The sequence below is a fragment of the Orycteropus afer genome, unplaced genomic scaffold (genome assembly GCF_000298275.1).
Source record: "Orycteropus afer afer isolate SDZICR_OR568_19922 unplaced genomic scaffold, OryAfe1.0 scaffold00130, whole genome shotgun sequence".
Taxonomy (NCBI): Eukaryota; Metazoa; Chordata; class Mammalia; order Tubulidentata; family Orycteropodidae; genus Orycteropus; species Orycteropus afer.
The window spans coordinates 5,026,583-5,037,193 of record NW_006921717.1 but is presented as its reverse complement, the minus strand read 5'-3'; the positions used below and the strand labels follow the sequence as shown (position 1 = coordinate 5,037,193).

At 60.9% G+C, this 10,611-nt stretch overlaps 4 protein-coding genes across 4 annotated transcripts; 3 read left to right on the top strand and 1 right to left on the bottom strand.

Annotated features, from left to right (window-relative positions):
• On the top strand, window positions 1–2,685 carry VEGFB (vascular endothelial growth factor B; the record flags this gene model as incomplete). Its single annotated transcript, XM_007944987.1, has 7 exons — window positions 1–39; window positions 580–622; window positions 923–1,119; window positions 1,277–1,350; window positions 1,545–1,580; window positions 1,915–2,049; window positions 2,664–2,685. Coding segments are annotated over 7 exons (546 nt in total), but the record flags the coding sequence as incomplete, so codon positions are not given.
• A 2,845-nt stretch (window positions 2,686–5,530) lies between these two features.
• Window positions 5,531–8,030, top strand: FKBP2 (FKBP prolyl isomerase 2). Its single transcript, XM_007944828.2, has 6 exons — window positions 5,531–5,589; window positions 6,827–6,995; window positions 7,306–7,418; window positions 7,548–7,594; window positions 7,849–7,884; window positions 7,969–8,030. The coding sequence occupies exons 1-6, from the start codon at window positions 5,531–5,533 to the stop codon at window positions 8,028–8,030; spliced, it is 486 nt and encodes a 161-aa protein (XP_007943019.1).
• LOC122150371 (translation initiation factor IF-2) lies at window positions 5,736–6,521 on the top strand. Its single transcript, XM_042781538.1, has one exon. It carries the CDS (start codon window positions 5,736–5,738, stop codon window positions 6,519–6,521), a length of 786 nt encoding a protein of 261 aa, XP_042637472.1.
• Window positions 8,031–8,740: 710 nt separating the features above from the next.
• Window positions 8,741–10,605, bottom strand: PPP1R14B (protein phosphatase 1 regulatory inhibitor subunit 14B; the record flags this gene model as incomplete). The annotated part of the gene is made up of 4 exons (XM_007944827.2): window positions 8,741–8,809; window positions 8,896–8,928; window positions 9,339–9,422; window positions 10,498–10,605. Coding segments are annotated over 4 exons (294 nt in total), but the record flags the coding sequence as incomplete, so codon positions are not given.
• Between the last annotated feature and the right edge of the window lie 6 nt (window positions 10,606–10,611).

Sequence of the window (10,611 nt, the reverse complement as noted above, 5' to 3'; positions counted from 1 at the left end):
CTGCTGCTCGCCGCGCTCCTGCAGCTGGCCCCCGCCCAGGTACGTGCGGCCCCGCAGCCAGCTGCCTGCGGTGCCCTCTCAAGGTTGGCGGAAGTGGGGAGGTGCGCGCATTGGCTGAGCGAGCCGCGGGGTCCAGCCCGGACCGGGGCATCGCGGGGCCGGGCATCCCCTGGGAGGCGCCCCTCCTGCTGGCCCGCCGGCCCAGCCGCGGGGCCACTCCCCCGCTCCACCCCGTCCCCTGGGCGCAGCTGGAGGCGGAGTCGCTTCGGTGCCCGCGGGCCCTGGTTCAGCGCCCACTGTGCCCACTTCAGACCTGCCGCCTGCAGCACAAGGCCGGCGCCAACGCTTGGAGATTCGACGTCGCCTGCAGAGCGCACCAGGCGAGTCGTGGGCCGGGGCAGGTTCCAGGTGGCCAAGAGAGATCAGGTAAAGCTAGTCACGCCCCAGGAACGGATGTCAGAGCAGAGGTGAAGCCCTCTGACCTCCAGGAGACCCCAGGACAGCAGCAGGACCAGCACTTCCACAGTGCTCCCTGCGTCCAAGGGGTGTCCCCCACCTTGGGCTTCTTCTCTCCCACAGGCCCCTGCCTCCCAGCCTGATCCCCTGGGCCACCAGAAGAAAGGTAACAGTAACTTTTTACGAGCCAATGGGTTCACCATATGTCCCAATTCTGAGTTCCTTGTTCCTCTCTCTTGTCCTGAAAGATGCAAAATCTTAGTCTGTTTCAGAGGAGACAGAGTTGAGGAGTGTGGGGTTCCTGGGTTCTGGATAGACAGGGTAAGGGAAAACAGGTTGGGAGGGCAGATGGAGGGTGGCTGAGACAGGGAGGCTGGGGAGAAGAGCTGCTGGGGCAGGGGGCCAGGGAACAGGGAACAGCTGCAGAAACCCCATGGGGACTTAACCCTTACCGGTCTGCTCCCAGTGGTGTCCTGGATCGACGTATATGCCCGTGCCACCTGCCAGCCTCGGGAGGTGGTAGTGCCCCTGACAGTGGAGCTCATGGGCACTGTGGCCAAGCAGCTGGTGCCCAGCTGTGTGACTGTGCACCGCTGTGGTGGCTGCTGCCCGGACGACGGCCTGGAGTGTGTACCCACGGGGCAGCACCAAGTGCGAATGCAGGTACCAGGGCAGGTGGAGTGTGCCTGGCTCGGGCGGAGCGTGCATCACCGGGAGGGTTGGGGGCCAGAGGCTGCTCCCCCTCCCGCCCCCGGAGCGGCCCCTTCAGTTGACGCGCTCACTGTCTCCCCTGTCCTCCTCCTCCCCCTCCCGAGCACAGATCCTCATGATCCGGTACCCTAGCAGTCAGCTGGGGGAGATGTCTCTGGAAGAGCACAGCCAGTGTGAATGCAGGTGCCAGCCAGGCCCACCTCCTGCCCTCACAGACCCCAAGCTTGGGGGGTGCTGGGCGTATGGGACCCCGGGGGGTGGGGAGCAGGTTTCTGGAGTAGAGTTGGGGTAGGCCTGGGATTTGGGGCAAGAGCAGAACATGCCTGGATTTCCTGATCACCCCCTTCTGTCTCTGTCTCTGTCTCCTTACCTTTCAGACCAAAAAAGAGAGAGAGTGCTGGGAAGCCAGACAGGTGAGCCGCTTGAACTGCAGCGGCTGAGGTGGTGGAGCCCAGGACGGGCAGGGTGGGGTGGGGTGGGGAGTGTGTCAGCAAGCTGTGGTCCCCTTCCCCGCTCTTTCTCCTCCCACTTGTGCCCCCTTCCCCTTTCCGTCAGCTCCCCGAGTGGAGTCAGTGTGTTCTGACCCGACCCCAGCCCCTGGGAAGCCTCTTCCTTCCCGTCCCAGACATGTGACTTCTCCTCCTAGGGCTTTCACTCCCCACCACCGCCCCCAGCCCCGCTCTGTTCCGGGCTGGGACTCTGTCCCCGGAGCAACCCCCCCAGCTGACATCACCCATCCCACTCCAGCCCCAGGCCCCTCTGCCCACGCTGCGCCCAGCGCCGCCAGCGCCCTGACCCCTGGACCTGCCGCTGCCGCTGCCGACGCCGCAGCTTCCTCCGTTGCCAAGGGCGGGGCTTAGAACTCAACCCAGACACCTGCAGGTGAGGGGCTTGTGGCCTGGGTCTTGGGAAAGCCTCAGGCCTGCTCCTGGAGCAGGTCCGGCGTGTGCCTGCCAGTGGGAAGCAAGCCAGGGGAATGGAAGCTGTTAAATGTGTTGAAAAATATTGACCCAGTGTCTCCTGGCACGGGGATAAGTGTAAACACGGCTTACACGCTAACGCAGAGTCAGACACAAGGACAGATGACACCAGCAGTGGAGGTCAAGAGCTGTGGTGAGGGCCACCTGACTTCCATCTCTGAGACGTCAGAGAAGGCTCCTTCAGCTGGTGACAACTGACCAGACATGAAGAAGACAGCTTTTCAGTCTGCAAAGCTCTGGGCTACCCAGAAGCCATGGCGGTAGACCTATGTCCCACCTTATGGGCACCAGGAGGCCAGGGAATGCGGTGGGACCCAGTCTGCTCCTCGTCTGAGGGGCTCTCACCACTTCTCCCCTCCACAGCGAGGCCATGGGGTGTCATCATTAGGGCCAGGCCAGCTGGGGCTTCCCCGGAGTGTTAGGAGAGAGTGGGGTTCACAGAGGGTAACCTGGGGTGGGTCAGGAGGGGGTGGAGCTCCAGCCGCCATTAACAGACCGCCCCCCTCCCGTCCTCAGGTGCCGGAAGCTGCGAAGGTGACACTGCTTTTCAGACTCAGCAGGGCCATTTGCCTCATGGGTCATACCCCAGTGGGGGACAAGCGGGGATCGTGGTGAGGACAGCTCAGCCCTCAGGACCTCAGCGGGGCTGGCCACTGCTCCAGGCCCTGAGCCTCTGAAGAGGCTCCCCTGCTGTCCCTTGTCCCGAAGCCACCATCCAACTGGGTGGGCACAGTCAGAAGAGGAGGTTGGAGGCATCAAGAGGGGTCATGTGCCCAGTTGGGGGAAGAATGAGGTCCCTTTTCACTTTTTAACCACCTTGTTCAAGAAAGCGTCTTCCTATCGGCTGCTCCTTCCCCCAGTAAGACCCCGATTCCTGCAGATAATGGGCTTTGGTACGAGAACTGTGACTCCCAACCCTGATAAAAGAGATAGAAGGAGTGGTCCCTGCCTGTGTCCCTGTTTGTCACTGTCCGGGCTGGCTGGTTTGGGCATGAATGCCTACATCACACTACGTCCTAGACCCACAGCTGTGCTGCTCCCTGCTCCCTGCTCCCGCGTGCAGATAGTCCCAGACAGAGACCGAAGCACACAGTCATCACACTCACGTGATGCCAGGTGAGGGGGGAGGCAGTGAGGGTCCCCCTTCCTGCTCCCTGCCCCCTCTTTGCACTCATCTCATGGTTCCTTTCTGGAAGGAAATGGCTACTCTGGCTGATGATCTGCTGAGTGACCGCTATCACTGCCCCCCCTCACTAAGCCCATTTCCACCTGTACATGTGGAAGGAATGGACGGTTGCTTTGGGCTCTGGGGAAGCTTGGCCTGTCTTCACCTTAAAGAAAACAACACCCACTTCCTCATCAGGCCACACTTAATACGTAGTCCTTGACTTATGATGGGGTTCCCTTCTGACACCTCTGACGTACATTGGTTCTGCTGTAGTCAAATACTTTATTTTTTTGGTTTTCATTATTACTGCCCTTTATTATCAGTATCTTTGTAACTCTGATCTTTAAACATTGGAGAACAGCAGCAAATTCTGCATTGCAACAGTGTAATTCTGCATTGCAACATTCCAAGGGATGAGACAAACCAAAATCACCAAACTCCTAAGTGCCATTCAGCCTAACTCCAGTGTCTTAAGACTGGGACCACATGTATTTTGCTGCGTTTTGCCCCCTGGACCTTGGCTCAACCACACTTCTGCCCTGTCCCCACTTCACTTTCTCTTCCTAGAGTGTGTGGGCCCCCTGCACCTCAACTTGTAGTCTGCTCCGCCTTCACCTCCCTTGAGGAGCTCTGGTGGTGTAGTGCCTAAGGCATTTGACTGCTAACCAGAAGGCTGGCGGTTCAAACCCACCAGCCACTCCCTGGAAGGAAGGTTGAGCAATCTACTTCCTTAATGATACCGCCTGGGAAACCCAACGAGGGGTTGCTATGAGCCGGATCCGACTCCACAGCAGCGAGTTTGATTTTGGTTTCGTCACCTCCCTTGCACCTCTGTGGGGGCCCCCCTTAGCCACCACCTGGAACTTTGCTTACATTGATCCAGCCCAAGGTCAGCACCCACCCTCCCTGCAGCCTCCAGTGTCCTGTGGCTGAGTGCAAGGGAGGGGACTGAAGGCTACCCAACCCTTGCCCTGCTGAGGCAGGGCAGTCAAGGACAGAGGTAGCCCCAAAGCTGCCACTCTAACGGGGGCTTTCTCCAGGGTATTAGAGGGACCACTTGTGATATTGGTGGGCCACAGACAGGAGTAGGGTTAACCAGGAAGAGACAGTGGTCACTATTCAAGTAACTTCCCACCTGTCACTGCTCAGCACAGCTCACCTGAGACAGGTGAGGGTTAGGCTTCCTAGAGCTGCCACCGCCCCAGCCCACCAGACACGCTCAGTGCCTCCCATGCATCTGGTTCTATCCTCAGTTGAGCCCAGCCCCGCGATTCCCTGCCTTTTTCAAATGAAGATGTAGACTCTGGAAGGATTTGACTTGACTGCCTCTCTTGTGGGAGCTCTGGTGGCATAGTGCCTAAGGCACTTGACTGCTAACCAGAAGGTTGGTAGTTCAAACCCACCAGCCACTCCTCGGAAAAAAGATGGGGCAATCTACTTCCATAGTGATACCGCCTCCGAAACCCAAAGAGGGGTCACTATGAGTTGGATTCAACTGACAGCAGTGAGTTGTTGTTTTCTTTTCTTTTTTTGCCTTACACTCAGCCTCCCAAATGCAGATTCGTTACCCAACTGGCAACTGTGAGTGCCAGGGCGCCTGGAGGGGAAATGGGCCGGGCCACTGTAGTCATTTGGGGCAGGTAGTGGTCAGCCTGGGCGCTGAGGGAGTGAAAAGGGGAAGAAAATTAGCTGTGTGCCAGGGCCTGAGGCGGGCGCTGCATATTATCTATCGCCTCAATCCTCCAAGGGGCCTGTCGGATGAGGGTTACACCAAGCTCACGTTACAGGGCCGCCAAATGCTGCTAGGGAAGGAACTACTCAAGGTCACACAGAGTGGCAGAGCCAAAGTTCAAACCCAGGGCTGCCTTTGACGCCCAGGCTCTTTCCAAAGCACCTAACCAGGGATCGCGGCTCACAAAGGGACCCGATGGCAAACGGAAGCGCTGCGAGATGGGCTGGGGGGGCGACGCGGGACGGCGCCTAAAGAACCCCGAGGAGCGCGCCTGACCTTAGGCTCACCTCGGCCGGAAGTACCCTCAGCCCTTTCGGAAGTCACTTTCACTTAACCTTAAGGACTGCCCACCGGAAGTGATGCGTAGGTCATGCGCTAGCGCGAGAGGCGGAGCTAGGGAAGAAGCCGCCCCGCGGGAGTGTGGCAGCGGGGTTTGCATGGTCCAATGAGGGAGGGCGGCGTGGCCCCGCCTGGTAGCGACGGATGCGCCTGCGCAAAGGGAACAGCACGACTGGGGTTGACTCCGGGGGCGCGGCGAGGAGGTGAGCGGGGGCCACAGCCCGGGCTGGGGGAGCGGGGTGCAAGAGGGCAGGCTGGACCAGGCCGGGAAGGAGCGGGCCGAGGCCCCGAGTGTTAACGAGGGATAGGTCACGAGCAAATTGGGGGCTGGGGTCGGAGCTGTCTAGGGATGCCGCATGGGGAGGGACCTCACGCCGGTCGGGGCGGAGCCCCAGGACTGGGGGCGGGGCGTGGAGCAGAGACAGGTGGGACTTCCGAACTGGGATCAGAAGGAGGCGGGGCTACGCGGCTGGGGGCGGAGTTAAGTGCGGTGAGGGGAGGAGCCTGGCTCTTGGAGGAGGAGCCGGAACAGTTGAAAGGCGGAGCCTCGAGTTTGGAGGCCAAGGGGGACCGAGCTCCGGTACTGGGAGCGGGGAGTGGAGCGGCTGCGCGTCAGGAAAAGGGGTTTGGTTCTGTTGAGGGCGGGGCTCCAGGGACGGAGGCAGAGCCACGCTCTCCGAAGGGCGGGGCCAAGGAGCCAAGCGAAGGACTAAACCCGGGTAATGGCCCGGGGCGTCCACGAGGGGGCGGACTCCGGGGTGGCGGGGCCTGGGGACGGGGTCGGCCGAGAACTCCTCCAGGAGAGGTGGTATGGGTGGAGCGGGCTCAGCGGCCACCCGACACAGGGCCAGTCTGGGTGCCCCGGAGACCCCCGAGGGCTCAGAGCTGGGGCGGTGCAACGGGTGGAGGCACAGGGCCGGGCTGGGGGGTACCCCCGGAGGACAGGGGCTCCTCGGAGCCTCCCAGCGGCGATGTATGGGTGCCTCGGGGTCGACCCCCTGCCGCGGCCGCAGATGTATGGGTGTGTTGGGCCAGAGGTAGTTGGGTGTGGCGTGAATGGGATCGCCCGGTCGGCACATCCGCTGTGCAGCCAGAGAGGGTCTGGACTTTGCGCAAAGGGACCGGTGGGAACTGAAGGTCGGGGCTGGGGACCGGGAGGGAGGGAAGGTCTGGGGGTGAGCAAAGGGGCGGGGCCCTGGCTGCTGTGGCCTCCCCTGACCCCCTCCCCCCGCTGCTGGGGTCCTCGGCCAAGCCCCCTTCTCACTGGACTGGTAAGTGTGGCCGCGGAGCCTGGGGGAGGGGGCGGTGACCCGGGACAAAGGGATCCCCAGGGGCTGGCATGGTACGGTGGGGGCGGGGTGGAATCCTCCCAGTACCTGCCCTTGCTCCATGCCCTCCCTGCCCTCCGCCCGGTCTGTGGGTGGGGGTCTGTGCCTGCAGAGACATGAGGCTGAGCTGGGTCTTAGCAGTACTGTCCATCAGCCTGAGTGCCCTGACCACAGCCACCGGGGCCGAGGGCAAGCGGAAACTGCAGATCGGGGTCAAGAAGAGGGTGGACCACTGTCCCATCAAATCCCGCAAAGGAGATGTTCTACACATGCACTATACGGTGGGTGAGGAGGCGGGGCATTGGGGGGGGTGGGGCTTTTGGGGACTAGAAAGGACTTGGGTTCCTTCAAGTCTGATTCCTCCCATCACCAGGTGGGTGACCTTGGGCAAGTCCCTTCTAAGCCACTTTCCTAGTTGTACCCTGCCATGCACTGTCTGCCCCCACTTTGAGGCCTACCTCAACTGGAGTGATACAGAGTGTCAAGAACTGTGGCTGCCAATGCTGTGGGGGCGAACTTGATGAGGAGAGCAGCTGAGCTGGGGTCAGGAGGGGGTCCCCAGCCCTCACTGGCCTTCCCACCATTCCACAGGGGAAGCTGGAGGATGGGACGGAGTTTGACAGCAGCCTGCCCCAGAACCAGCCTTTTGTCTTCTCCCTTGGCACTGGCCAGGTCATCAAGGGCTGGGACCAGGGGCTGCTGGGGTGAGTTGGAGGAGGGCCATGGTTGGTCCAGGAGGTGAGCTGTGTGTGAGAGGGCAGGGGGTGGGTGGTGGTGAGAGGTGGGCAGGGGGCCTGGGTGCCGTCACATGCTGAGCACGTATCATTGTGCAGGATGTGTGAGGGGGAAAAGCGGAAGCTGGTGATCCCATCCGAGCTGGGTAAGAGGGCTGAGGGATGGAGGAGTCGGGGCCATGTTTGGGGAGGGGCAGAGGCTGCTTCAGTCACTGCAGGAGTTCCCACCCTGTTCATTCCTCCACCACCTGTCTCTTCCAAGTCCACCTCCGGTAGTGATGACAGGGCAAGACCCGGGAGGCCAGCCCCTCTCCCACTTCCGTTTTATCTCCCCTCCCCGTTGCTTGATCTGGAGGAGGGTGTGGTCTCAGCTCACTGTTTCTTTGTACATCTTTGACAGGGTATGGAGAGCGGGGAGCGCCCCCAAAGATTCCAGGTAACAGACATTCCTACCCCAACCCTGAGGCAGCCCATCTCCCTGTGGCCCTAGTTCTCAATCTGATCCTACTTTTTCCCACAGGTGGTGCGACCCTGGTGTTTGAGGTGGAGCTGCTCAAAATTGAAAGACGCTCAGAACTGTAGCCAGACTGGGGAAGGGGCAGGCGGGAGAGGCCCCCTGCAGGGACCAGGCTGTTTGGAAACAAAACAAAAAACCCTTAAAAGCCCATGGAGTGAGCTTGTCTTTGTTTGTGGGCCCTCCCCTCTCCCTCAGTATCCACCCTACTTTCTAGGCTACAGAGCCCTGGCATCTAGGCTCCGGGACACAGAGTCACCACAGGCAGGCCCAGGTGGCCCGTGTCTGCAGAGGGAGGACTGCTCCTGCCTGCCCACAGCACCCTCCCACCCCCAAGTCCCCAGCCACCTCCAGCTCCTGCTCCTGGTCTGGGAGCCAGCACTGGGCTATCACCATGGCTACCTGGCCCTCAGGAAGGCCCACGGTCACCTGGGGAGCAGCTGTGCTGGTAGCACTAGGAGAGCAGTGTCCGTCCCCCCCCCACAAAGAAACCAGCCAAGCCCAGAAGCTGCACCAAAGGCATAGCCTAGCTTTATTAAAGGGCCCGCGTCGCAGAGTCAATATAAAATCACAAAAAGTCCCGTCAGTTTAATAACAATAAAAAAACCCCAAAATGGAAAATAGGGGCAGGAGAAGAGGCCCCTGGGCCAGGGGCACGGGGAGCCCTGCTTGTGGCACCAGGCCTGGCCGCGGGGCCCCCCCAGGTATTGCTGTTGCTACGAGGTCGGGGGGCAGCGATTGTCCTGTGGGAGCCTCCATTCACCTGGGGTGGGGACCCTCACTTCTTCTGGGGTGTGCTCAGCTTCTGCATGCCCCGGATCTTGTCCAGCAGGCCAGAGATGAAGGCCTGGGCAGGATGGAGAGTGTCAGGGAGACCAGACCCCAAATGGAGCCCAGGCTCCCCTTAGCCCACCCTCCAGGGGAACCACTCACCTCAGTGGGTTTGTAACAGTCAACCAGCAGCTCCTGAGGGGACATTGGGCAGGGGGCAGAAGTGCAACAGTGAATTTTCAGGAACACATCCCAGGGCCTTGGACTGCCCAAAGCAGCCACATGCCACTGTAACTCACAGCCAGACAAACACTGTTCTCCCCATTTCATGGAGGGACATGCTGAGCCCAAGGTCAGAGCTGGCGGACAGACCAAACCCAATCCACTGCCATTTGAATCAGTTCCCACTCATAGTGATCCCCGTTGGGTTTCCAAGGCGGTCAATCTTTACCAAAGTAGTCTGCCCCGTCTTCCGCCGAGTGGCTGGTGGGTTTGAACCACCAACTTTTTAGTTAGCAGGCAAATGGACCCAGAGCAAAGGCCCTGTTTTAACAGTTTGCTTGCCAAGGGGCAGTGCCTGCAGACGGTCCTCCACCCCCTCTCACCTTGACCCTGGCAGCCCTGGTGTCATCGCTCTCCATGTCCAGGAGCTCATCCACGTCAATTTCCAGCTCTGGGATCTCCTCTTCCTGGGGTGGGCGTGGGTGGGAGAGAGACAAGGCCCTTAGCTGAGAGGTGTGCGAAGGGCTGTCCTGGGTGGAGGTCCCTGAACACTCTAGGAGGAACCCAGCCCTCTTTGCCCAGCAGACAGCAGCAGCTGCTCTGAGCAGAGAGACAGATCAGGCCTGTGCCAAGGCCGACTGCCCAATGGGGGGGGCACTTCCTGTCCCAGCCAGCGGGCACCCTGGGTGCCAGACAGCCAGGGCTGGAGGCCCCTGGGCTGGGAACCTAGCAGATGTGTTTCCCCCACTTCCAGGTCCCCCATCTCAACCAGAGCACAGGTGGGACCAGCTGTCCCAGTTCATCACAGCCCCCTCCCCTCCCTCAAACACCTGTCACCGATTTCCAAGAGGGAGGAGGAAATGAAGGCCGGTGATGGGTCAGGGGGAAGGACCCAGGCCTGGGAAAAGGGAAACAAAGAGCCCACGTTGTGTTGAGGGAGGGGGTGCCCACCACCCCTCCCCCCAGGAAGCAACTACCCTGTCTGGAGCCAGCTGCATTCCAGGGCAGGCCCACTCCTCCCCCTGCCCCCAGGGGCTTGAGTCACCCTGTGAACAACCAGGGAGTCATAGGGTGGAGAACCAGAACCAGAGAGCGGGCTAGCCTGCCCCCCACGCCGAGATGGGAGCTCCAGGCTAGCTCAGGAGCAGCTCGGACCCTCCATCCACCAAGGGGGCTAGCCTTGTAGCCACAGCCTAGTCTAGCTTGCACTAGGTAGGTTAGATGTCCTTCCACTGTTTGCCAGACCAGGCTAGCCCCTTGCCTTCTGCCCAGAGGCCAGACTATCCCTTGGGGTTCTGGAGGACCCCAAGGTAGACCTACGGGGCAGGCTGCGGGAGGCAGGGTCCGAGGCAACGGGGAAGATGGGAGTGACTTAGGTCACACAAGAAAGAACATACATGGGGGCGGGGAGTGCAGAGAGGAGGGGAGCGCGCGGAAGCGGAGCGCCCATTGACTCCGGGTGACAGGCGGGCTCACGGTGGGGTTCCGGGCAGCCCGACTACAGACCGATGTTAGGGGGTCGGTAGAGGGTAAGGGGCACACCTGACAGTCGTAGAGGCGCGTGAGCTGCTCCAAGATCCACTCCTCCAGGTTGAGGCGCTTCCGTAGCTCCTTGCGGTCATACTTCACGGTGACCTTCCCTTGGCGTCTCACCGG